This window comes from Rissa tridactyla, chromosome Z, assembly GCF_028500815.1.
Source record: "Rissa tridactyla isolate bRisTri1 chromosome Z, bRisTri1.patW.cur.20221130, whole genome shotgun sequence".
NCBI lineage: Eukaryota > Metazoa > Chordata > Aves > Charadriiformes > Laridae > Rissa > Rissa tridactyla.
In genome coordinates this window covers 12,556,241-12,583,893 of record NC_071497.1, presented here as the reverse complement: position 1 = coordinate 12,583,893, position 27,653 = coordinate 12,556,241, and the positions used below count along the sequence as shown (strand labels likewise).

General features: G+C 45.2%; 1 protein-coding gene across 2 annotated transcripts in view; it reads right to left on the bottom strand.

The window, feature by feature from the left end:
* Nucleotides 1-27,653, bottom strand: part of MUSK (muscle associated receptor tyrosine kinase) — a 55,016-nt gene that overhangs the window by 4,899 nt on the left and 22,464 nt on the right. The window contains exons 6-16 of one of the 2 annotated variants that reach the window (XM_054186931.1): nucleotides 26,009-26,133; nucleotides 22,160-22,319; nucleotides 20,640-20,646; nucleotides 17,548-17,814; nucleotides 12,709-12,884; nucleotides 12,273-12,296; nucleotides 9,195-9,283; nucleotides 8,711-8,870; nucleotides 7,303-7,492; nucleotides 6,768-6,959; nucleotides 1,717-1,865 (exon numbers count right to left, since the gene is read on the bottom strand). In XM_054186931.1, the coding sequence (XP_054042906.1) occupies nucleotides 1,717-1,865; nucleotides 6,768-6,959; nucleotides 7,303-7,492; nucleotides 8,711-8,870; nucleotides 9,195-9,283; nucleotides 12,273-12,296; nucleotides 12,709-12,884; nucleotides 17,548-17,814; nucleotides 20,640-20,646; nucleotides 22,160-22,319; nucleotides 26,009-26,133 (1,539 nt within the window). Of the gene's footprint in view, nucleotides 1-1,716; nucleotides 1,866-6,767; nucleotides 6,960-7,302; nucleotides 7,493-8,710; nucleotides 8,871-9,194; nucleotides 9,284-12,272; nucleotides 12,297-12,708; nucleotides 12,885-17,547; nucleotides 17,815-20,639; nucleotides 20,647-22,159; nucleotides 22,320-26,008; nucleotides 26,134-27,653 lie in introns of those variants that run through there. The other variant, XM_054186930.1, reaches the window with a different exon arrangement.

The following is a 27,653-nucleotide window of genomic DNA, read 5'->3' as shown; positions in this document are numbered from 1 at the left end:
ACCTCTTTCCAGATGCAACTGGAAGGACATACTTTCAGTAAGTAACATTTATAGTTCCAATTGCAGTATTTTGTAATTCTTCTGTTTGTTGTAATTATTGCACTTATACTGATACGTGCCTAGGGGCTACACATATGCAGAAAGACTTCAGAACTAATGATAAGGGGCACGTTCAAGGGTTCAGTGGGATACTTGAAAGGCAAAGACTCTCACACTACAACTTCTGGGTTTTTTTGTTATTTTAAACAGCTCATACAGAAAATGTAGGTTGCAGAAATTACTTTTGGCACAACTGATACTTAAAAATGAAAGAAAAAGAAAAAGAAAAAAATCAGAAAGAAGAGATTTGCCACATCTGGTAGATGCAGAAGCTAGTCCCAGTGAAGGGTACATGCTTGGCCCTGCACCAGCTTTATTGGGGGACAGCATTAGTACAGGACCCCACTCCCATGAGTTTTACTGAACATACAGTGATATGGCAAAAATATTTGCATGCCTGATATTAAATTGCCAACCAGCAAAATCCAGCATTTAAAATACATGTGTTTTTCTTTCTTAGGGCTGTCATTTAGCAATTAGTGATCCAACTTATTGTGAAATCTGAAATTCTTGTTGATGACCTAACACTTGAATCTTTGAGGAAAAACAGATAGCTGTTCCCAGAGTGATAAAATCAGGATCTGACAAGCATGAGGAGTGTATGTGAGAGCTTTATCATCTAAGCTGTCTTCAACAACATGGCCGTTTTCCCCACACCCCCACGATGTGAAACTAGTTTGTTCCTGTACCTTTGCCCTTTCCTGACCTAAAATGTATTGACAACAAACACAAGGTTTATTTGAGTTTGGGGCATTTCCTGCTTTTCTTTCTGTAGCCAAAGTATCAACCCACCTTTCCCAAACCTGGTATTTATCTGTTTCCAAATTTTGTAGAGCTTCCTATTGAAATAAATTAAGATCTCAGCTGCCTGTTTTCAGGGATCAGATCTGCATACAACAGCTGAAAGCAGGATTGCCAGGTGAAGGTGGCTAGCAACATCTACTTCAGTAAAAAACTAAAAATTTACTGAAATAAAATTTGGTCAGCAGCTTTCACAGAAGAATGCCCTATTGGCCCAGAGGTGTCACCGAGACTTTCAAAAAAACCCAATAAACCAGGGTTTCCTTTCAGCTGGTAAGGAAAGGAAGAGACCATTTTTGTGGTTGGCTTTTTTTATTTACTTATTTCATTTTGGTTTTTTAATGCTGGTGACTGTTCAGACATCACAATAGTGAGTGGGACCCATAAAACTAACAAGACTTGTGCCTGTTTTTTTTAAGTACCCACAAAATAAATCACAGCTCCAGGAAGCTCATTCCTTTCCTGTAAAGACATCTGTGCCAATGTTAAACTGGAAGCAGAGCTAGGCAGCAAGATGGTCAACAGTATACTCAATGCAGGATGAGGAGGGTTTATTATGATGCACCATCCTGTTAAGCAACAGCATCAGACCTACATTTTGAGACTTGTTCTGGTGGACAATTTAGCAGACCAAGTAGTGGCACATAGAAAATCTCACTTCTTTTGCAAGAGGCATCTTTTTTTTGCAAAAGAGCCCAGCATTTCCATTTGCATTAAGCGCTGGTCATGCATGTATGTTTGCCCCTGTACCTCCAACAACCCCACAGAAGTTTTGCAGAAGGTGGTACCCTGTACACGGGTGCCACATTCAGTTACCTAAAAGCTTGACGATATTTGGATTGTCAAACTCTGCCATGAGGGCTGCCTCCCTCTGAAAGTCAGCCTGCATGTCTGCAGAAGCTTCCTCCTTCAGCATTTTCACTGCCACCATTGTGAAAGGCTCATAGGGCAGCAGCCCTGGGGCCCTGCAGGGAGAGGGAGAAAAGAAAGCATCAGGGACGGATGCATGCACACCAAATATAGGCTCTGTTTCTGGTGCCAAAGAAGAGGCTGACAGAAAAGGGCAAGGGCAGGGAGAAAGAAAGGGAAGAAGGGAAGGGAAGGGAAGGGAAGGGAAGGGAAGAGGAAAGAGGAGGGGAGGGGAGAGGGGAGGGGAGAGGGGAGGGGAGAGGGGAGGGGAGAGGGGAGGGGAGGAGGAAAGCGTACGTGTCTGAAGAACAAGGTAATTCATGAATACACTTTTGTTCAGACACTAGGGAACTTTCAGCTAGCTCTTAGAGACACAAATCCATAGGAAACAGAGCTTCCTGACTTGGAGCAATCACAGACTCATTTTGTTTTCTTATCCACAAGTCACTGCACCCTCAACAAGATTAATTAGATGGGCTTGGCAAAGATTTAGGGGTAGCTATTGCCAGAGAAGAGTAACTTTCCACTATTCTAACTCAATGTGTCAAACTTTAGATGTGCATTTTGTTGCCCACATCAATTCTTCCCAGGGGTCCTGCAGTTAAAACACGCTTACAGGTAGCCAGTCAGAGCCTATGGAGAGCAGCACCCATTTACGTGTTGTGTTACTACACCGGCCCGACTGCCCTCCCGTTGCTCAAATTCCAGGTTATTTTACTGCTCAGTATCCCCAAGAGGAGGTTCCAATTTCCAAAGGAAATTTCCAGTTTCCTTTTCATCTACTCCAGACATATGGCAGTTGCAACAGATGCACTTGGATGCTGTAAATGTCAAATGTCAGAAGATGGCAGGGTGCCCATCGAGCAAGGAATCTCACAGGTGGCCAGATCACAGCTGAGACATTTGGGCGAGGAGGTCTGGGACGTCAGAGCAGAGGAGCAGACTCCACACTTGCCTGCTACTGCCTCCATTACAGCAAAATATCTTCCTTCTTTTTCCGCCTGCGCTGGCAGCAAATTTCCAGTCTAGTAGGAGCGGAGGACTACCAGCATCTACCAGCTGCTGTCTAATCTCAGCGCTCAAGAAAGTCAGCAGCAATAGCCTGAAGAAACCAGTAGAATATTTAAAAGTAAAAAGAGGAGGGCCTTTATCTCTTCCAAGCAGCCTCATTGTAGATTACCACTCATCACTGCCTAGCAGACCTAGAACAGACCTACTACAGTGCCAAAGCAGGGGCAGGCACAGCTCTGTCTTGCACACTTTGGGAGACAAAAGCTCACCCCAGGCTAAGGCCTGAAGTACACCCATTCATCTACTCTTCACTGAAATCCTGTAATGTAAACTAACCTAAATGTAACTTAAGTGAGATTAAGATGCACAAAGCCTATTAATGGGCCTTCAGGAGACAGCAAGTAATTTCACCCTTGGTAACTCAAGTGCTACTTCAACCCAGTTCTTAGCAGACCTGGGAAAATCACACTGATCTGGAACAGAGACAGACTGTTCGCAGTCTTTACAGAGAGCTGTTGAATTTGACCCCTTTAGTGCCCAAAAGACAGTCTTTGCACAAAGGGATAGGGGCACATCTGCAGGAGGGTAATGGGAAGCTGAAATTAAGCAGGAGAATTCAGGCGGTGCACCAGAACATGGAGTCTTTTCTAGAAAATAGGTCTTCAGAACTGGGAAGCATCAACAGAAATTACCTTGGGTTTCTGGTCTTGTGATTATCTAATGCTTAGGAGAAATGTCCACTGTTTGAGCAGAGGATGGACAGCAGCTGTCCTCACCACCTTCACTATCAATGGCTTTGTGCATCACTGGCAGCATTTGGCTTTTAGGTACCTGCCATTCAAAGAAGTAACCAGCAGTGCAATTAGGGATTTCACCCTGAGCCTACCTACAGGGAGTGCCTGACTTTAAGTTTCCTATCAGGTTTTCTTTCCAGAGCACTGACTGTGAAAACAACTGAGGAGCAGCTTCAACCTGTATTTAAGATTGTGTCCTGTCCCCCATCTTCCTCAGCATCATAGCTGGGTAGCTTCTGTTAGATCGTTAAATGATGCAATTGGCGGGGGTCATTTTGTTGTGGGTTTGTTTTTTTTTAATTGGCACCCACACTGTTTTTCAGCCACATTTGAGACAGCAGGTCAAAGAATACCATTTGCACTTGGAAAGAACATGAGGAGACTTCTGTCAGAGAAACCCCAACCTTGGGGACAGCCTTGTATATTGCAGAGACAACGAGCTGCGCCTCTGAAGTGGGGGTCCACTGGCAGGCTAGCAAAGACCCCACATCCAGGCTTTTAGGCAATCCTGGGCTTCAGGCTTAGCCCAGACCATGCAGCTCTGGCTCTGGGAGAAAATTTGCATGCTGATCTGTGTTGAACCACACAGGGCTGGTTCTCTAGTACCATGTGGGGCCAGTGTGGTTGTCCCAGGGGCAGAGGATCCTGAGTCAGCCATCACAACCCAGTCAGGAGAGACCCGAGCCAGGTCCTGAATCTTGTTTTAAGGACATCTATTAGGGTAACTGGTTACTTCCTCATCCTTTGCAGTGTGAAGCTGCCCCCAGCAATTACAGCAGTCTTTCAGGAGAAGCTGGTAAATGATAGCCAGACGCTTCCTGTCCTAACATGTTGCTTGACCCAGGAGTGAGTAAACACTGAATCAGTACTCACAGCAAGCCAACTGGCAAAGACATCGCTGGCACTGGGTGCAGAGCTGTGTTTACAGGAGAGGGAGAAACATGAGACCAGAAGAAGTAAGAGGGTTGCTAAACTTAGCTCGAGATGTCCATTTAACACACGTAGACAAGTACATTTTATCCATCTGAGACAGGAAGGCAATGATTTGAGTTGTGATAGCTTTAGTAACCTGTAGGTTTAGTAACCTGTAGGGATGCACAGCTGGTGCTACTGGATCAGTAGTCTGCGCTGATCTACCAGAGGTGCACAGAAATGCCAGTGGCTTAAATGTTGCCTGGAAATATAAGGCCTTGGAGGGACTTTTGATAGATACTAATAAAAATAAGGAAGCCCCTCAGAAGCAATATTTCTGTGACTACTTCCCTGAGCCACAGAGAGCGGGAGTTTCTCAAGGTATGGTACTCTCCACTTTGCAAAAGCTGGCTAAGATGTGTTGCTTTTTTATTTTTGTATGTGTGTCTCTTTTTCTCCCACTTTCCACTGACACTAGCAAAAAGGTTTAATTAAAAGAAATTGCAGCACTGGTGTGGATGAAATCCACATAAAAGATCTCTCTGCCATTTTGGCACTTGCTTAACCCAGAGCTTTAGTGACATTTGAATACCCTTTGAGAGGTCCTGCTCGATGTGGGTGAGAGTCATTTCCAGCTCAGAAAGGTCTGTGCAGCACTTAAATTATACTGAAGGTCACAGCGCAGGGCCCAAGAAGCACTTTGCAGGAAGATCACCTGTCCTGCTTGCACAGTGTGGTGAAGATCTCCACCACATGAGTGGGAAGACAACGCTCCGCAGGGCATCCCAAGCGCTGTGCTGAGGCTGGGATGATGGCTGCCCTGTGTCCCTGTGCCAGCTGGTGTCCAATGCCCCGAGCACAGCTGTGCCAGAGTTCCTACAGCCTTGTTCTTGTTTCAAGCTCAGATGTGTTCAGCTTTGCCATCCAGGCTAACGATCAATCACAGGCTAAGCATCTGTGATTTTCCCACTCTACACTCTTTGATCTTTGTTATTTTTAGCTCTCTCTGTATTAAAGAAAAGCATGCCTGCATTTCTTCCATTAGAAAAAATGCATCATTCATTAGAAAAAAAAAATCCATCTCCGCTATTGAAACATTTTCCCCTCTCTAACACCTTTAACCTGCAAGTAACTCTTTTCCTAGGGGATATGTTAACAGCATAACTATAAACACAGAAAGTATCTGCAATTATGACTGCTTTTTGCAAGGAGAGTCCTTTGTCTTTGCAGTCAATAGGTGCAGTTCCACCATCCAGGTCTTGGCCCATGTTGGGACTCTGATACACCCTGGGATTTTTTTAGGTCATCATACACTACTCCAGATATAGCTACAAAATCAGACACATCCCAGATTTCTTAACTGTAAAGGACAAAGAAAACCATCCTAAGTAAACATGGAACTGGGCAGTCTATCCACTTCCCTTCAGGAATTTGGGGATAGGATTTTCCAAGGAGACCAGTACTGGTCAAAGACTGTCCTGCAGAAATTATGGAATCTGTCAAGACTAACAAGACACCCTCCATCCATTTCAGTCTAGGCAGGACTGGGTTCACCTCTGTGTTTTTCAATGAAACATTTTTCACATTTGGGAAGTGCACGATCTCCCCTCCCATGAGATTTAACAGAACTGCGATCTCATCTAATATCTTAAATTTAAAACAGGCAACAATGGGTGCAAATCCCAAGAATAAATAATGAGTAACTTAAGAGGATACACACACACAAAAAAAATTGTTGTCCTAAGTGGGTTGGGTTTTTAGGGGATTTTTGGTTTGGTTTGGTTTTGCCACTGAATCAAATGGAAACTGGGTCAGGACCTAACTGCAACATGACACGTTGCCCTCTGTGGTAATTGTAATGGAGGACACCATACACTGACAATTTGTAAATACTGGGAAATGCAAGAATTTCACAATAGGTCACATATCACAGGCTATACTCTTGGCAAAAACAGTGATGATAAATTTAGCTAAGCTTTTACACCAGATTTTGGTATGTAAGACATTACATCTACTAGAGGGAACAGGAGAGTCATTTCTAACAGAAGTTTAACAAATATCAACAGAAACCAGTGGACAACAGAAACAATTATTCAAGCCTGAGTGTACCATTTGGTGCACATGCATATGATTTTGGCTTGAATGAATGAACGATTTCTAGAGCCCAGATAAGCAGTTGCCTGACTGTCAAGTTTTCCCAGGTATTTCCAGATAAAGAGAACTCACACACAGGCCACTTACCTTGCTTGGAAGACTCTCCCAAATGCTCCTTCCCCAATATCTCTCACATATTCAATATTGTTCCTGGGATACTCCAGGCTGAGCAACTTTGGATTGAGGAGAAGGGGCATCCGCTGGTACATCGGGTTAGGGTGCAGCCGGTCCAGGAGGAGTTCAGAGGGCAGAGTGGTGAGTGTTGGTGTCTCTGACTCTCTGAAACAATGAAGCAGATTTTGGTCAATGTATGCACAATCCTCAAACAGGAGATAACTATCTGCATCTCCTCCAGGGCTGGTTTCTTCCAAGATGGAAAAGGGAGGGCACTCAGGGCTGTTGAAAGAGCCTTGCAGCACGGTGTCACACCATGACGCCAAAACAGTCACCAGGCCACCTTCTGCTCCAGCACAGGGACTTGCCAAAGCTTGCACTGGGCTGCTACAGTCAAAGGGAGGGCTGCTCGCCCCCTACCAGGACTTTGCAGGACTATGCTCTCAGAAACAGTCAAGCCCTCTTTCAAAGCAGCATTTGTTGCCTTGAATTAAGTCCCAAGGTTTACCTTTTTTTGTTTTTCCACTGCTTTCGCCGACGGCAGCAAACCAGGGTGACAATGCCAAAGACGATGACCAGGGCAAAGCTGGAGATGATCGAGATGATAACAGTCATGGAGTATGTAGGGGAAAAGGGAGGAGGAGGGGGGAGATTTGGAGTCTCTCCATTTGGTTTTCTTGTTCCTAGTGATAATGATGCTGTAATGCAAACAAAATCAGAAGGTTATGCCTCTGATAGTTTATAGGGCTTTCTCTAAGGTATTTACGGAGTCAGTCTGATGTCCTGGGAATTACTGACATGACAGATAAATCCGTATGATTCCATGAGATGACCATACTAGGGAAGCCTGGTTTGCAGGAAGTAAACCCATTTCTGCTTGCCAAATGTGAGAACCCAGGATTTGATAAAGACCAAGACACAGTTCCCCTTGAGCTGGGAACACAATTTTCATAAGGAATGTTTGCAAGAGTTACAGACAGGAGATCAAATCTGACAGTCTCGACAGTATTCAAATATAGTAATGTCTGCAGTAGGAAAGATCAGTGGTCTACAATATGGACCACAATGTATCATGTGTCCTGAAAGGAATCTGCAGGGAGCAGTATAAGACCAAGTAAGTACACAGTGATACTTTCCTGAAATATCCCATTGCTTCCAATAATGTGCATCTCACTGTCTTTATGGAGCAATATGGTAAACTAGTGTAAAATATATTTGTCTGTATTGTTAGGAAAAAAAGACCCAGCTGCTGAGTACTTTCTGAGATATTCTAGAAAATGCTAATCAGCACATGCAATGATTGAGAACAGAAAGAAATTTAAACCATTCTTTTTAAGGCCAACTAAACTGATACTGACTTGTGTTCCCTGAAGTCCAGAGAACCACTGCTCTCCATCCAAGCAGAATGGACTTATTTCCAAACACTGAGATCTAGAAACTGTGCGCCTTGGATGAAACACGTTTCAAAAATTGTTCTGTCCTTTAACAAGAAATAACAGAAAGTCTGCTTCCATCTTTTTCAGGTCTGGTTTTAGTTAGAATTGTTTTTTATTATTGAAAAAAAAATCACCAGAGGCAAACCAACTTTGCAAAACAGCCCCAAACCCTACCTTCTCCTCAAAACACAGTGTGGCAAATCCATTTTTCATAACATCACAGGAAATTTGATTTCATCCTTTGGTCTTAATATAATCTGGGGCAAAGTGCTTGATTTGCCTGTCATCATTTTCCCATCTTTAAAGTGCATGTTACACCTTCTGGTTAAAGCTGCTGAGTGAATCTATGACAAGAACCAGGACTGGCTGAATCCAGAAGACAGAACAGACCATGTGTGGCCATGAGCGCTCAGGATGCAAACACCTTGCATGGCCCCAAAACAACCACAGTGGCAGAAATCATACATTGCCATTGCCTACCATCTCTGCAGGGAGGCACACTGCAGTATTCCCAGGTCACAGATGGGTCTTTTGTGTAGCACCAGGGACGTTCGTTCTCACCTCCTGGATTGCGGCAATAATTCTCGGCATCGTACAGCTCAGGGAAAACCTGAGGAGTCCTCCTGTGCAAGTGGGGAGCCTTGGGGGAGGAAACAAATTGGATTAGTGTTGCATTTTTCCTGCTGGTATTAGCAAAACAAAACCAAACAAAACACAGGAGCAAAGAAAGGCAGAGGTAAAACAGCCTTTCAGTAGCCTGCCAGAATGACAGAGAATTCATCTTGCCATGGGAAGGGGAACTTGCAGATTGAAATATGAAGAAGGTGTGAAACACCAGTGAACTCAAGAATGAGTCCCCTGCTCAGCCCTTCTACTGGGACTGGGCTGCCTGGCTCTAGGAAACTTTGGAAAAGCAAATCTCAAGCATGGCTCTCCATTCAGTGGGTCTCACACTGATGTGCACCTGGTCACTCCATTTCTGGCAGGGAATGCCGGAGGCTGTGACGTTGGCCCAACCCTGGTAAAACTGGCCATTGCCGCTGTAGCAAGTCCCTGGGGAAAAAAAAAACAACACATGGGGACAAAGCATCTCAGACCATATCCTGCAGTGGGGACTCACAAAAGTAAAATTCATTTTGTTACACAAGACCATGTGGCAATTAGCAGATCTGAAGCACATAAAAGGACCAGAGAACTGCAGGCAGGGAACTGCTTAGCCTCCTGTTTGGACTTAAATGGATTTTGAGCTCAATACATATGATCAAATCTGGTAAAACTCCAAAGAGGGAACTGGAGCTCTTTCAGATTGAGGAAACGGGCCATGTGCCTGCGATGGTTGCACTGCATCTACCCAGTTCACAGCGCTTCCACACAGAAAGTGCAGAGCAGAACCACAGTGAAGCCACCCATGCTAAACCATGGCAGAAAGCAAATTGCAGCACTGATTTCATGATTCCCAGCCTGCAGTCTTACAGGGGGACTAACAGGAAGACGTCCTCCTTCCTGCGGTAGGTAGAAGAGGGCTGGGATTCATAAAATCCCACAGTAGTATCCCTCTTTCCTGCCTCTGTTCAGCGCTTGTCCTCTTAGGCTGAATGTTTGGAAGCAGTTTATGGTTTCCAGCATGTGTGGAAACCACACACTGAACGCAACTACAGATCTGAAGGAATAGTATCAGTATAAAATAACGTTCTTTGTAATGAAGAATGTGTAGTTCACTTTCCATACAGAAGGCTTACTCCAGCTGCAGAAAAATTAAGCAGAAAATCTTGAGCTGATTTTTACTGCAGGAATATGTTCCCAAAACATAAATGTAAGCAAGACATGTCCTTATAGAAGACTGTAATGCATGCTATGAATCAGGAAGACAACAGAGGACGTGCAGCCTTACACACTTTAACACATGCTAGCTAATCTTACGTAAACTTCACTGACCAAGGACTAGCATTCTTGTCGATGGCGTGCACAAAGGTCCACTGCATTATTAACCTTGTTAGATAAATTAACAAGCCAGTAAACACTGTTGTCATGATTTTATTTTCTATTGTGTTCTTACACTCAGAAAAAGAAAACCATGAAGAAACCTGACCTGCTCTAAAATAATTATTTTTTTAAGCAAATCTCTTTCAGCTTCATGAAGGCTTTGGATAAGTTTTGATCCAAGTTTGAGACAAAGGCTAAGCATTTTAATTTAACCTTGCAGGTCCTGTTTCTCCTGTAGGAGAAACACAGTAAATGCATTGTGATGACTGTCTGCTCTTTTCTTCTTGCATCACCCACTGCACTCAGAATTGCAGTTATGGGTCTGTCATAGACACTTAGCTTTCTGAACTTCCACCAGGCACTACATATGGGTAGGAAGAAACACCACCATGGCAATGTTTGCTCCAGGTAATTGAGCATGAACAGAGGATCAAGTTCCTGTAGCCCAAAGCATGCAAACACCTCAGTATAGGAAAGGCCATGGACTTCATAAGCACACTTAACCCATCATAAATAACTAGTAAAATGCTCTAACTTGGACTTCTTTGACTGATATGTAAGCTACCGAGTTATGGCTCGCATCTGCAACAAGCTAACAGCCCCCACATGACCAGCACCTGTAGCTCTTCAGAAGTCTAAAATCTTGTTAAGCCACGCGAGACCATAGTTTGTGTCTGAGTCCAGCATTTTAAATGTCTCACATTCAAAGGCAAGGAAAGCAATGCCTGAGACCTGCCCCATGAGTGAGCTAATAACCAACATGAAAAAAACTTTTACGCAGGTCTGAAATAAACCAATCTGAAAAGATCAGTGTGCACCTAAGACGAGCAATGTGGAGGGCTTTTGGAGCAACAGCAACACTAAGGAAGCACCCTTGAGTCCTTGGTGGCCTGAAAAATGCAGATGGTCTCATACATGGTCTTGCTACAATAAGGACATAAAGGTGGTCCAACTGGGCTTTAATGAATAGCTTTGATGGGCAAAGCAGAAAACAGTTGAGTTCATGCTGCCCAAACGTTTGTGCACATAACACTGTCTCTAAAGTAAAAAAGGGGGAAATATCACTAAAATGTTACTCTTATGTCTCCCTGATTCATGACCAAATAGTGCAAATCTGTGCAATATCACTCTGTGAAATCTGAACAAAAAGGTCAGACATTTACACAGGAGACAGAGGCCATGTCCTGAACTTGCAAACATCCAAGGGGAGGCTGAAACCATTCTGTGAACGCACTACTCATCTGCTAGCATCCCCGCCTTGTGCTCCTTTCCCCAGGGAGGGTTTGGCTGCAGGCTGTAAGCATTGGGCAGTGATACTGGAGCACTTACAGGGTGCTAAAGCATTTGCCTTCGAGGTGTGCAGCACTGGGTATCTGGGCCTTGGGTTTCCAGGTGGAGCCAAGGCCTTCCCATGAAAGAAAATGAACCAAAATTCTCACTTTCTCTCACATTCTCTCAATGCAGAAGGTGCCTGCCGCTGCCAAACCTGCAGACCTCACCTGCTCAGAAGCATGGCAGAAGGGAGGCGCTGTTCTTCCTCTTTCCAACTAGACAAGTTCAGTGGCTGAGCTTTAAACTGCAGTTGCATGCCAGTTTGGAAGAGCTGGATGTTTCAGCTGTGACCATCAGCAGGGCAGGAGGCCAACAGAAGTTAAACAGCCCTGCAGGGAGTGGTTGGGTCTCGCTGTTGCTCATGGCGGGGGTCACACAAGAAATCGTCAGACTTCAGTAGTAGTACCAGAAATACTAAATATGGGTAAAGCAAAACTAGAAGCAATGGGTAGAAAGAAGGGGGAAGAGCTGGAAGGGAGGGTACCACTTAAAAGCACTATGCCTCTCTAATCACCTTCAACAGTTGCCAGCTGACATTCTCACCAAGCCCTGAAGAGCTTGTGTTTCCCCATGCTTTGGATGTGGAAGTTCAAGCATTCCCTGGTAATAACCTGAATCCAGCCAGCCAGGACCACAACAAAACACAAAAATGCCATGCAAGCTGCATCTTCAACAAAGAATATCATGTCCATCTCTAGAAACATAGAGCCTGGAGCAGTCTACTTACTGGTTATATTCTCCTTCTTAAAATCTGTAAAAAGACAAGACGTAAGGAGGGGTTGCCCAGGATGTGGTATAACTGAGTGCCTGCTTAGGAGAATGCAAATAAGTTCCCTCCCAGCAGTGTGCTTAAGCATCTTGTTTCTTTGCAGTGGCACCTGAATGGCAATTTTGCTATCATTAAGACTGATTTTGGAAATGAGGTTGTAGTGACCTTCTCAATAAAGAGCCAGGCTTTATTTGCTTGAGGAATTTTTCCCGCGCCCCAGTCAGAAGAGACAGGCAAACAGCTGATGCAGCTGTCACAGTTCTGTGCACAGGTGCTGACAGCATGGTACCCACCGTGAGCCTTTACTTTAGTTGTAAATTATGGATCATATCATTCCCCCCTCCCTCACCAAGGCCACGACTCTCTGCACAGTGGGCAGCACGTGCCACCTTACCAAAGAAAGGGATGCGGGTGCATGCGCTGGGGTCCTGGTGCAGGCTGGGCAGCCTGTTGCATTCAGGAAGCGCGAGGAGCAACAGTCCCGGCTTGTAAATCCCCTTCTGAGAGTTTTCCTCCATTGAGAGCCATTCCTTAAAGCAGTAGAGATCCTTTACAGCAAGGCAATTCTCTCTACATTATTTTGCAAAAAACAGTGAAATACAGCAGTCAATGGCTTGATAACAATGGCTGCACTTAGCAGTGGTGTGCAGGTTATGCAGGCTGACAGAAATCCATTAATGGGGCTATGCCTCTTCAGGCCAGTCTGTCTGGCTCATAAACCATAAAGGAAACTCTGTTTAAAATGTAACAGCTTCCTTTAGGAAACCCACAAAGCTACATTTTTAATGAAGCAGGGTTATGCTCAAAACACAACACACATCACAGTCTGCGAGCAGTTCTTTCCCACCTTTTCCTACATATTTATTGACATCTTTTACTAATAAACATCAGGTCTGGGAATTATCTTAGCATTTTTTGGTGCATTCTAAAAATCTCACCTGTCTGTAGATTGTACATTAAAGTGTCATCTATTAAAGACAGAAGGTAAGCTGCAATTCTTAAGCTTCTTAAACTAAATATTTGTCTGTATTTTTAATCTCACAGAATCACCCATCCAATTTTCTTCTTTTCTCCACGGTCACCTTTCAGCCCCTTTTTTATCTGTCAGCTGTCTGCATCAAAACTTTACAATGCCTGGCAGAAAAAGAGACCTAACTGTTTCCTTCCTAATGTATTACCTCCATCGATGTGAAACATTCACTGACAAGAAGTGCTTTGGGTGTTTAAATATTCCTTAGATCAGAAACTGTTTGTGAAGAAGGCCAAGGCAGAAATATCAAGGAAGGAAGGAAGGAAGGAAGGAAGGAAGGAAGGAAAAGGAAGGAAGGAAAAGGAAGGAAGGAAGGAAGGAAGGAAGGAAGGAAGGAAGGAAGGAAGGAAGGAAGGAAGGAAGGACTTTACAGTACCGTACTGTAAAGTTTGAGGGTTTGTTGCATTAGTCAATTCATCAGTGATTCAGTGATTTGATTATTTATGTACTCATTCTGGACAGCCTGAGTTTCAAAACCAGCTTTGAGGTCATGTGCAAGATGACACAATGATCCAGAAAGGTACAGCTGGGATCCACGGTGAAGGTTTTAGCCAAATTCATCACCTGGTGAGCTCATGCAGTTTCTTTACTTATAGTCTGCTAACAGTTTTGGCAAGAGCAGATGGTCATGAGTTTCAGTGATGACTACCAACAGTGATAACCCTCAAAGCACCCAAAGGATGGAGAACATTAGAAAGTCTACCAGGGCAGCAGCTTTTCTGCAACAGCAATGTATGCCCTCCAAGTCTGCCGGCTGAAGCCATTGAAGCCCAGCTGCCCCGTGCTTGGTTTTAGCCAGGGCTAGTTTATTCCTTCCTCGCTTCCATGAAAGCCAGAATGCAGCCAGATGGTGTAATTTATCTTTTTTATGTTAAACAACATGTGGAACAGGAATGACCTTCTGAAGTAAAGAAATGTTTAGCTAGGGAAATGAGAAAGTCTTGCATATGAAGTGCTGGCTGACACTTAGGAGATCTGGACTGCATTAGCTGCCTTCACTCCTGAAGCCTGAGCATCCTTAAACAAGGCCCTATTCGGTGTGCAACTGCAAAATGTAAAAGGCCTTTCCTCTGCAATCCTGTCTGCTCCAGCATTAAAAGTAGGTTCTCTTCACCTACAAATCCAGCCCAGGAGCATGGTGAGGCAGCCAGAGGGAGGGATGGTCAGTCTCCTCAAGCTGGGTTCATACCATTGTTATAACACATAATGCTGATCAGCAAGAGCTTGATGAGATCATATGCAAAGATTACTTCAGATTATTATTAGAAATTTTATGTCATGTAAGTGACAGATGGACAAAGAACGGCATCAGCAGAAGAGGACAAATGAGCCACTAATGTTTTAGGAACCACAAAGGACTGTTTGAAAGGAGGTGGGTACACAGAGACCCAACCAAAGTGAGACGTTTGCCAACACGTGACTGTTCCCTGCAGCCTAGTCACTTCATATCAGCAGTGGTTGAAACAGAAATTGAGGGGTTTTGTCTTGCTAACACAGAAGCAGCTAGTGGTAAAAGGCAGATGTAATCAAGAATTATGAGATGACACATCACTTTCCCTTAAAAACAGGAAAACTCTAATTTTAATCAAATTGCATCTTGACTTATATGAAGCAAAATTTTTCCCATGTTGTTTTCGTCTATTTCACTTCATCTTGCTTTATCCCCTGATTATTTTTATAAAAGCTTTACTCAGTCTGTTTGTCAGTTGTTATTCTTGCTAGCTAGCTTCCAAACCAAAATGAACACAAAAAATTACATGGGGAGAGAAAAAATAGTGCAGAGAATAAATAAAAAGACAACAACATATGGAAATATGTTAAGGGAAATATGTCCCTCAAAAATTCTCTAGCCTCTGACATAGTTAAAATCATACTCATAAAGTATTTCAGCTGAAAACCGTTATAGTCTAGCCAGTTTCTGCAGAGAGGTATAAAGTTGTCAGTAAAAAGCAGATAAGATAATTGGAAAGTAACCAAGACCATGTGAAATGTGTTCAAGATCCCCCACAGGACTCGACTGTTCAGAAGTATGTATTAGATATCTGAGTTATCAAAAGGAGTATTGGGTTAGGGCTTTGGAAGAGCTGTTGTCCAGCTGATGTGCTCTGGGAACAGAAAACAGGAAGGATGTCATTCCAGGGTTCTTGTCATGAAGAAAGCTGCATTTAAACCTGCATTAAAATCATGGGGAAGAATATTTAAAGGGGAAAAAAATGTAACATTGATTCATGGATTTGAAGAAAGATGATGCCAGGAAAATCCATTGAGATTTCGACATATTTGTAAATGCAGTGCCTGTTAGCTCAAGATCAAATGTAGATTTATGCTGATTTATAATACTTTGACTTCAGAAGCGCCCCAGAAGTGCAGGCCTTCAGTCAAATCACCATGAGTTCTGGTCCAGCAGGGTCACTCATGAGCAGCAGTAAATTAAGTGAGACCCAGATCTCACTGAAATGCCTCGTGGAGCACTGTGCAAAATCCTTAGCTGCCAAATGTGCTGTGCATATGTGGCTCAGATATAAATACTGTCACACATCTTGAAAAAAGGCAGAGAGATCATGAACTAAAGGGCACAATGACAAAGAGCAGAACAACAAGGTGGCAGGGAGGAGTGTGCCAGCAAAAAGTGAGTTTCAGTACTTGGCTGCATGATTACCTATGGATACTTGCACATACGCTTCTTTTGTAGGATATATGCCACTACTGTGCTGGCAGAGGAATACTGAACAGTGTAGGCACCAAATAGAGAACGCAACATATTGTCAAGCTTTGTACTGGGACTTTCCTCTGTGCCTATGTTTTAGAGATATTAAAGGAGGAGCAATGAGAAAGGTCCAGATTACAAAAACAACATGCTGATGATTGTCCTAAAAAGCCCCTACATAACTGGAAAAATAATTGCTAGTAGACTACATCTGGCCTGAGTCCAGCTGGCAGCGTGCTTGCCATGTCTGCAGAGAAGTCCTGTATTTTACTTAAGACACTAGAGTTGGAGCTGCTTTCCTGATAAACACGAATCTGAATGATCTGTTTTAAGATGTGGTTCAAGGAGAACAAGAGCAAAGGACTGCACTTAGGCAGGGGTATCAGCTGCCCAGACATGAAATGGGTAATGCCAGACAACAATCCTCCAAAGGCTGAAAATGGACATGAATCTGTTGTGGACAAAAGTTTTATAAGAGAAAAAGAAAGCTTCACCCTGAGACATCTACATGGGGCTGTCCTCTGCAAGGCACACCAGGCAATCATTGTTCTGTTATAGTTAACGTTAACAGAATCTGGGCTAGAGGCTATATATATATTTAGCGCTTCAAGAAAGATGAGGAGCAGAAGCTTCAGAGACTGGAAAAGCAAGAGCTATGAGCAGAACTTGGGAAAACCTAATTTACTCTAGTCTGAGAAGTTCGGGAAGATGTAAAATCTTGCTGCAGAGAGTAAGGGAAGAAACTCGTCTCCATGGCCATGGTGGGAGGACAAGGAGCAATGAGAGAAAGGCTGCTCAGAAGGTTGCATGGGGAGGGAGCAGCGTCTCTTGTCGCTGGGACGTGTTGCACAAACACCTGTCAGCAGTGGATTAGCTGTAGTGAGAGATGCTTTGGACTCCTCAGGGTCCCTGCCAGACCTGTTTCAATACACATTTCTCTGCATATGGGAGGATACAAGAGCCAGATGGGAGGTTTGGTTTAATAGGTACAATTACACTGGCAGTGTCTCTGGTGTAATCTTTTTTTGTTTCATCTTCGTTGTGGTGGGAAGTGCTGAATGATTAGTGTATTGCCTTAGCCAGATTTGTTGCATGCATTGTGACCATATTTAGCCAAAATTCCAAACAAGCAATTACTTTTGATAGTAATAATGAGTACATACTGGCCTAGTAAGGTTTAACCGATAGCAATATGTTAATTATTTAAATCAATTATGTCAGTCAAATGGATATTTCTTTTCAACACTGTCTGCTAAAAGACTGATATAACACAGATGTCTGGGCTTGAAAGTCAGTCCATACCCTAGCAATGAGCACAGAGTAAGATGGATCAGGTCATCTTTGTGTGTACAGAGGAGAGACCAAAGGGAAAACCCATGCAAACCTAGACAGCCCATTTTCACTCAGTGACACTGCAGGTCTAGACAGACCCTCACCACTCCCCTGCTGCCTACACGTCCCCACAAAATGAAAGATAAGCATTTCTTTTCATTTACCTGCACACTGGTTTTGGGGCTGGCCCAGCTCCCGAGGGATTGCACTCCTGGAAGATGTAGTTACACAGCAGAGACTCAGCGGCCGGATGGCAGAATGAACTCACCATTTTCAGTTCAGTCCAGGCAGTGTGCACAAGCAGCTCTTGGGTCTCCTCTGGGTCAGCATAGGAGGAGTTGAAGAAAACAAGAATATTCTTCGCCAAGATAGCACTACACACCTCACCTCTGTATGTGCTGCAGTAGCCTGCATCACCCTTGTACAGCTTGCTGTTGAGGACAAGAACATACACACACAGTAAGCTCACAGCCCTAAACACCTGTAGGAGCAAGATGGATAAGCCCTGTTTCTGAATAAAGTGACATCTGTAAGGGTAACAGAGGACGGAGGGGAGTGTAGATGGTTATAAACACTAAAAACAGCTAATACCACCCAAAAATGAAACTTTTGCAAGGAGCCCTGGTGAGTATGCAGGCCTCTCCTGGTGAGCTCCAGGGCTGAGGCTCTGGCCAAGGGTTGCTAGCATTCTAAGTGGGCAAAAAGACAAAGCGATCATGCATGACTGTGACCTAGCATGGCCCCTCACCCTCCGCCCATGCCCTAATTGGGAAATGTTTTGTTTTCCTGCTTCCCTGCAGTAGAGATCAGCCATGCTGCTTGCTGTACACCTGTGATAACTCGGGAGTTTTTGCTTTCCTGACAAGCAACAGTTTAATTTTGGATAGACTCGATTAGCAGGAGGGTGGTGAGTCCCACCCAACACGTGCCAGGAAATTTTTCACAAGATCAGACCAGCCAAGCTCCTGCCTGCCCCTCCTCAGCTCCTGCACCCCTCCTGACCCTGCCCCTCTCCCACACACATTTAGGTGGGAGATACAGGGAGGAGAAAGGCACAAGCCTCTGCGGTTTTCCTTCTGGCGCTTCCCTGCAAGGTCTATCTTTTCCACCCTTCACCACATCTCCCACGTTGCAAGCTCCTGCCACAAAGCATGGGGCCAGAACTATGCTAGAGCTATAAAAAGCACAGCAGGGTTGGCTCCTTCATGGGCTGTTTATTTATCTTTCCCGCGTTTTTAGTATCTAGCAGGAGACGGCTGTCATCCCTCCTTCCCTTCTTCCCCACGGCCATCAAAAGGGAGCAGTAGGGTGAGGGCATGCACAGGTCAGCCATGCTCCCAGCAGCTCCCATGGCTGCCCCACGGCAGCAAGGTCTGTGGTGAGGATGCGCCCTCCGCTCAGGCAGCCTGTGGGATGCAGTGCCCTTAGTGAGGGGGGAAAACTGGGAAAACGGCCTCCGCGGGTGCGACAGACAGCCGAATAGGGAGGGGAGGAGGGCTGGGTGCAGCTGTCCCCACCGCTCATTCGGCCAGTTTAAGTGGGGTCAGGGAGTTCAATTCACAACACGCCAACCATTTGGAGTAGCCAGCAGAGTTATTTGTATCTTTGCCTTTTATTTCTTTCCCCTGTCCAAATAATCATCCATTGTCAACCCTGGGGGTTCTTGCTGTTTTTCTTTGGAAAGCTGGAGGTACAAGGACAAGGGATTACACAGGATGCCCAATTTTCAGCTTTTCAGATGCTGCTCTCTGCAGATGACACTCTCTGGCTCTGGTTTAGCTGCCCTACTTTGAGCTCCATGTCATTTTTTTCTTAATTCCTACTTTTTCCTATATGTTGCACTGGCTAAAAAATACAGGAAGGCACAGATTCCTTGAGGTAGTACCAAAACAGCAGTGAAGGTATGACACCCTGCATCACCCCAGGCTCCACAAACACACCTGTGTGTGACACAGGCACTCCCAGGCATCCTTCACTGGTCTCACAGCCTGTGACATCTCCCTGGCACAAAGAATATTTCCCCACAACACCATGCTGTCCCCAGCACCCTGCCAGAGCTGTCCTTGGCATGTGAGGGAACATGTTTTTCACATTTTCCTGATGATGCCCATTGTGCTTAATCTGAAAGGTGCGTCCTTCCTGTGCCCCAAAAGGCAAAAGAAGGCACAGGTATGCATGGGGCAGCTGTGCTGCTGACTTCAACGGGCTGCAGAAGAAGCCTGACAAGAGCCACCAGTGCTAATATTGTGTTCCCTTGCTTTTTTAAAACCTGCAGGGAGACACAAACCAGGCTGCAATGGAGAGGCAGCCACAACATGTTTCTCACAACGCCTTGTCACAGAAAGGGAATTTCGTGCAGCAAATGTTGAGAACAACTGCAGGACAGAAGGGCTGAGTATTTGATCACTGTTCCCATGCCTGTCACACCTACACGGGTGCAGGTGTAAGGCATAAGTCTGCCATCATCATCGGGTGGTCACTAAATCACTTTCAAACTTCCTGAATCAACCTTGCAAGCCCTTGTGAAGGAGGCAAGGGCCTTGGCAGGGAGCCTGTGTCAGCAGAGTGGCAAAGCCATTTGCTCAGGCTTTCTCAGGCTCTGTTCTTTACTTTGAGGGCCAGTAGCTACCAGCCCTCCTCACAGACTAAGCCTCTCATTTTCATTCCAGACTGATCTGCCAGTGCAGCCTGTAGAAACATGCTAGGACTCTAAAAAGAAAAAAAAATAGCCAAAGTGTTTGGTACTCAAAAAAATACTAAGAAAAAGTGCATGTCTGATCACACACAAGTAGCTTTATCCATGCATAACTCTGCTTGGAAAAAATGACTGAACTTCTCTTGCACTAATCTGGTGATCACCAAACCAAAATAAATTTATTGGCTGTGTACAGACAGGAGTTTAACTTGCAGTTAAGATTTTGCCTGTAAATTTATAAGGTCAGTGAATTTGTGGATATGTAACTGTGAACAGAATTTACTTCAGAATATTCTCCCCACTGCTGTATTTTAAGCACCCTTGCTGATGTGTGATCCACTCTTTGACACTGAAACATCCTTATCTACCTGGTCCCAGTCTCTAATTATGCCTGTATAAACAAACTCAGTGTTCCTTTCAGGTGAACATCATCTGCATGCTTGGCATCCAGAAACCCACTCCCTGCATTTAAGCAAAATTAACCAAATCCCCTTGATTCATCATCCTTCTCCTCCCTGGCCAAGAGAAAGCCCCTAGGCAGCTGCAGAAAGTCATTCTTACCTCCACTCTGCCGGAAGGCACCGGATCCAGCAATTGGGATGAGCCAGGAGAAAGAAGAAATGGAAAAGACATCAGTGACACTTCATTGCCCCCTCTGAGATGTGGGAGTTAAGATTTCCATGCTAGGAAATCTGTCTGAGACTTGTAAGCTGTCTGAAAAGGATGCAACTCAATTCTATCCTTATTTTGCACCTTCTTGTGGTGAAAAAGAGTTTGGCAGCACTGGACACCATATGGGGAGAGGGAATGATGAGGTGGAAGTGGATTGTTGACTGCAATTCTTGCCGAGGCGGACTGTTGCACCCTAAACCCACATCTTTACCCTTATCCTTTGGGTCCTACATAACTGGCAAATAGCATCCTCTGTTTAAGCCACCCATCACCTATTACTGCAGGCAGCAGCTGTAACAGGTGTGAGAAACCAGGGAGCAGCACAGGCACAAGGCTGTGCTCCCCACTTGCAGCACTGCAGGGAGCTGGGCTGTGCTGGCACAGGGAGGAAGCTCTGAGCATCATCCAAGGACCTGGACACCTCTACCGTGGGACCCTTGGGAGCTTGGACAAGGTCAAGGCAGGCTCCTGCTCAAGTCTGGGAGGCTGCTCCCCTCTTGCTGAGCAGAGACTGCCTGGAGCAAAGTTCTCCTACCAGCCTAAAGCACCTGCCCTCCCTACTGCATTTGGAGCTCTGCTTCGTGGGGCAGAGCCTTGCCTGGGCTAAAAGCAGAAGTGGGGACACAAAATACGGTACTAACTAACTGCTGAGTTTCTTATGGGGCAGAGCTTGCTGCTAGGTTTCAATGCCCAATGTAAGAAAGGGCATGGTTATTTTCTCAGCAGAGCAGAAACTGAGGCACAGACGAGAGGAGCAGATGTATGCCTGGTTAACAGCAGGAGCAGGGCTACCACCCATCTGGAGTCCCGGATGATTCCTCTTTCCTCTAACTAAACCTCCCTGCCTGTCCGAAGAGGGAAGGCACAAGCTGCCATATTTCTCTCAGTGTGATAAATTCTGTCAACTAGCTCAGACCATTGGTATTTCTCCTCTTTGGATCTTCCTTTCCCCATTTGGGAGATGTCCTGGGAGCAGAGGTTATCCCAGGCAGGGTATTGCTCCAACAGCAATCTCGCTGCTTTCTGGATGCAACCCTCTGAGAAGCCAAAGTGCTCACGAAAGTTATTTTCACCTTGCTGTTAGGTGATACCAATGCTGGGCCATGGCCACAACTTCCTCCGCATGGATGAACTTAGCAAGTGTGCTTCTGGGACACAAAGTACAAGACAGCATCAAACATTCAGGAAATGACAGCTGTGCCAGTCTACAAAGTGTAAGAATATATGAGGAAATAGCCTGGCAGGGGAGGCACTTGTACTCAGATTTAGCCCCCTGCACACTATCAGCTCTCCAAGGCTTTCCCTCCTCATCCCGAGTACTTCACACCCCTTTCCTCTCCCCCAGCACAGTAGCTAGGACTGCTATTGGCAAGGGTAAAAAGTTAACGACACCTTCTTTCCCAGCATACCTGAAACACTGATGGTTGCTGCAGCTTTTGCGGCTCCAAAAGCTTTGCTGTGTTTGTTCGTGGCGAGGCAAGTGAACAGGCCAGGTCGGGTGACGTACACCTGCAGTCTGGAGTCAACCACTCTGTCCTTGACACTTTCCGCTATAGACCCTGCAGAAACCTAAGAGAGTGAAAAGCCCCAGTGCAATGCTGTTTCCAACAAAGGCGAACAAACAAAGCAAGGAAAAATCTAAGTGACCTAGTCCCAAACATTTAAATTGGCAGAGAAAGATATAGCAAGAAGACAGAAGTGGCAGAGAGCTAAAGCCGCTGGCGTTATTTTGGTGGTTTCATAGCAGCTGACTTCCAGACAAAAGCAAATGTTAAAGGCTTCTCATATTTCATACTTGAGCAGTACTTTTGCAACTAATTTCAGTTCCACAGTGCTATAGTCTCAGTTTTGCTCATGTAATTGAATTGGCTAATTGCTACAGGACTTCTAGTAGATTGTTTGCCTGTTCATGCCTTAGCAAGGAAGGGCACAGGTAAATGAGCTTGGAGCACGATGACTTTGGCCAGCTGGGCTTGATTTTATCCTCAAGTCTTTCCTGCTCATATGGCATTTATTAAAGTAGAAGGATATGGTACACCAAGACTCTTACCTTGCAAAAGCAGTAGGAAGGAGCAGCATTGCCTGCTTTACCTTTCTTACTAATAGGAAGCATCAAGTGCAATTCAAGCATGATTAGGTTGCCCATGAATCCTAACAGTGCAACCTGACCCTAAGGACAGTGACAACTGTCTCCTTGGATCCATCCCAGCAAAGCACTCTACCTACTCGTCTATCTGAGAGGTTAGAGAGATCACTCTGACCCCCCTGGAAGTTAGTAGAAACGTGATTTCAACAGGACAAGTCGCCGATTCCAAAGGTATTAACAGCGATAATTGAAAAAGCAAGAAGGGATGTGTCAGTGTTCTATCACATCCTCAGTAAGCAGACAGGTTTCTCTCTGAAAAGAAAATGCTGGAAATAATGTATTTGATTTGCCTCACTCAAGCTCAACTTGGAGTTGTCATGAGGGAATGTGCACGGGAAGTAATCACTAAATAACCAGACCAACAGAGTTATTGTAAGTACTGCACCAGGGATGGATCGTGTCCCAGTCACTGTGCAAATGCAGAGACCAGGGATAATTTTTGCCTTTATGCAGTGAAGATGGATGGGAGCTCAGGACAGGAGCTCAGGATGGATCAGTTGGATGGGAGCTCAGGGGATATTTTTTCATAATTTTCTCTTTTGTTACACTGCTGGTCAGATTTACTTTTAGAATTTTTTTCTCCCCAGAAACCACTCCACACTAAGACACTGCTGGGACCTGCCTGGTGGAAAGGAGGAATTTCTTTACAGGCTGCCCCTGCCTCCCAGCATCCACCCAGGAGAGGTGGCTGCTCTCCTTGAGCCCCTTGTGCTGATCCAGTCCTCTCTCCCTCCTTGCCTCTCAGGCCTCGGATGTACCCTGTCCTGTTAACTCCCCTCCTGGCAGTACTGGAGTGTGCCTGATGAGCACAGAAAGCCAGGATTGCTCCTCCCGCCTTGGGCCATGGGAGGAAAAGGGCACTCAGGTAGCTGCAAGCAGTACGAGCAGTACACGCGGTAACATGCACCGTGAAAAATCACAGGTGAAAATGTCAGGTAGTTATTATGCCTAGGACTTCCACACCAGCCATCTGTTTCCTCTGCTGGGAGCCTCAAACCATTCCCTTGTGTTAATTATTTCCCTTCCTTTTTCAAACACATTCTCTAAGATTTTGGTTTCAGCAGGTATTTTTAGCCTTTAAAATGCCACGTCAGCCACCACCAAAGCAGAAACGTCTTCACACCTGGCTCACTTGTTCTTTGCAGTGAGGAAAACTACAGTTTAAGGACCATGATGCCCCATGGTGCACAGCAGGAAGAAAAGGAATTGTGTTTCTGTTTAGGTAGGCAAGGCAGCTACTGCACAGAGGAGTTTCCATCCTTCTCTTCAAAGGCGTTCAACAACCTCAGCAGATTCCCACTCTTTAAACCTCAGGACAATTACAGGTTGGCGTTCAGAGACTGTAACATCACAGGCACATTGCATCTTCAAATGACTCACCGTTGCTTGCTCGTGAGCCAGCCCTCAAACACAAGTACGCTCGTCCACCCTCTTCCTGGCCTGACTTTCCCAGAGACAGGCTCTTAAGTTCTCCTTGCCATATTTAAAATGAGGCAGTCTGAAGCACCTTCTGGGACTGGGCTTTGCCTTGCAGACAGAAATTGGGCAGAGCAGATCTGACTAGCCAGGCAGTGACCCAGGCAGGCGTTGAGCATCATCTCACACACAGCTCTCTGTGGGGCCAACGCGCCAGTGGGAACTTAGGAAAGCATGGGCCTGTGGTCTGGAAATACTCTGCCCTTCCCAGGAACCCCAGACCACCCCAGAAAGTTTCTTTCCCAATGGGGAAGAAGTCTTGAATGAACACCCGCAGTTGTCTCAAAATAATCACCAGAAACTACCAAGGACACGTGGGGCTCTGCAGAGGCTGATCTGCTCCCTTTACTGTTCTCCCTAGGGACTTTGAGGGAATATAGAAAGTTAGCCCTAATCATACTGGAGAACACAATGAAGTTTAGAGGAGATAAGGAAGGCAAAACAGCCTGCAGAGTAGCCCAGGCTCCTTAACAATGTATTTTAATACATGCAAAGAGGTGATACAGACCAGGATGGGGATAGCCTCCTGAAGTAAGGAATGTGAGCAAAAGGTTTCACTGGTCCTGTTGGACAAGCAAGTCCACAGGAATGGGCATGGCCAGGAAGGACTTAGGGTTGACAGAGGGTCAGTGAGACGGAGCAGAGGCAGATTGCCAGGCTACAAGTAGCGGCTGCTCCACCTTCCTCCACAGCATCACACCCTGGGGCCCACATCCTTAAAAAAATTGTTGAAAGACCACAGAGAATATAAAACATGTCCATCACAACCATGTGAAGACTGGAGGAAAACCATGGCAGGCCCAGGCTGCAGAGCTGCTGTGACTGTGGTGCACCGCTCACTCCTAGGGAGGCAGCATCAGGTGTCAGGAGACTCTTCAGTTCAGCTGAAGGGAAGGCACTGCAATAGCCTACATACAGACATGGAAGCCAGACGAATTCAAAACAGGCACCTATTTTAAATGGTCAGGATAATCAGACCACAGAACAATTTCCTGTGAGAAGCAGTGGATTTGCATCTCTTGGAGACTGCTGCTAAGGATGGTGTGCCTTTCTTGAGGAAGTGCTTCTAGCCAGGAATAAATTGGTGACATATTTCAGTGTGCCACTTAGGTCAGTCTAGAAAATTTCAGATCTATTAACCTGAAAATATGGTGTGTATATTTGCTATCCCACAGGTATTTTGCCTCAAGACAGTTCACTCTACCTAACTACCTCAGTTTGTGTTATTTCATCAAATAAGTAAGTTTGCCAAATAAAGGATTTTGCCATATTATTGTTATCAGATTAGGATAAAAGAGAGGAAAGGTGGCTGCAGAAATACTTAAACCCACAATGAAGTCATAGAAACCCTGGCTCAGAGGAAGGTTGTAAGCATCCAAAGCATCCTTCATCTCAACCTTTCCAGGCGCAAAAAAATTAACAAATGCAACAGCCTGGAGAAGCCGGAGAGTGTTTTGCAGAGGAGAAAATTGCAGCAGGAAGGCGGGCTCAACTTGACTGCACAGCGAGGTGCTAAGAAAGGCAGAAATAGAAACCATGGCTGATGGCTCCCAGCCCCGCATTTTAAGCCCCGGGCTGTGGTTCCAGATGCTAGCAGCCTTCTGGGGACCAAAAGCATGAAAAAAGAGGAACTTACAGCTTTTCCATTTTCCAGCCAGGTGATGGTGGGGACTGGAAGGCCCGTCGCCGTGCACCGCAACGTCACCACAGAGCCGAAGGTGATATTTTGGGATTCAGGAGCCTTCAGGATTCTGGCAAAAACTGCAGAAGACGAAGATGCTAATTGAGCAGAAATATAAAGCTGAGGCTGTGCTGCTGTGTGGGTGCTTCCTCCCCAACAGGTCTTGAAATAAGCCACAGCCCCACAAACAAAGCGGAGCATAGCACAGGATTGCCAGCGATTGACAGTCTTGGGAGAGGGATGAGGAGGAGAAAGAAAGTGGTCAGTTATGTTCTGCACCTTACAGAGCAAAATTTTACCTCTGGAAAGTTTCTACATTGTCCGAGTTTGATGCCTCAAAGGAGGTAACATGCAACAAACCAAGCGCAAACTCATCGGTAGCATGCAAACTGGACAGCTTACAGCAAATACGCAGCAAGCTACCATGCTGTCCTGCCAAGGGTGATATCATGCAAAACTTGTCCAAAACCATCATGGGAGACCACCAGCATGGTCACATACCATGAAGGTTAAAGGTCAGATAAGCTCCTCAGTGTGATCGCCATGATTAGGACTTACCATGGAGAGAGGCAAACCCCAGCATTTTCCATGCCATGACAGCCTGCCCTAACGAGAGAGAGTCTAACATCAAGTTGTGGGGGAATGGCTGGCAAAGACTTTGAGAAGCTGAGAGTGCAGTGTGGAATTAGATTTTTAAAGTGACTTCTCATCTCTACTGCTCTTGCTTCTTTTGTGGCAATGTGGTTACCGGGCAGTGTGAAGATAAGCAAGATAAGCACCTCCCTGCCCCGAGAAATTTTTTTTTTTTTTGGTGAAAAGAAGAACTGAATTATTTTAGCTGAAAATTTATTTTAATCCAGGAACACAACTCTGATGGCCTTCACAAGCTGTATTTCAGCTGCTGTACTTGGACTACAGAGAGGAAAGCACAGAAGAGAGATATTTCCCATGCGGAACATTTGAGTTTTCACCCAAAATTTTTAATGGAGATGCCTGAATGTCTGTGCAGAAGCAGGCTGAATAGCTCTGTGACATTTCTTACTCCAGTTTCTCATGGTTAGTGAGTAATGCTCTCTCACTACCTTCTGGGCTGCACAGCAATGACTAAAAGTCTCCATCAGAAATTTTAGTAAGCAGGGAAGTGTCTCTTGGAGTTCTCAGACAAGCCTAATATCTTGTTTGCCACTTTTGCTCTCTGTATGGTTCCCCTTACCAACATACCTTATTATGTCACAGTCTTCTGTGTCTCTGCCCAATGCACCTCTGGGCACTGGTCACTGGTTGCTCCCAGATGGAGACCTCCAATGCCGAGCAAATAGGAGACCAACGAGGGTCCCTTCAGAAACTGAATATCTGTCCCCACCATTTGGGACGGGAAGCTTTGTCTGCAAAATTTCAGTTGGAATAAAAAAAGTATATGCTTTCCACACAGTCCTTCCATCCAGTCGGCCTGGGATGGGCTGAGATTTGTGTTAACAAAGAGCCTAAAACCAGCTTTTGCTCATGGATAAGCAATGCTAGGAGAACATTTCAGCCTAGAAACTTTTTTGTCGTGGGAGCACAGCCATACAATAGGCTCCTGGGCATGGGTTTTTAGTAA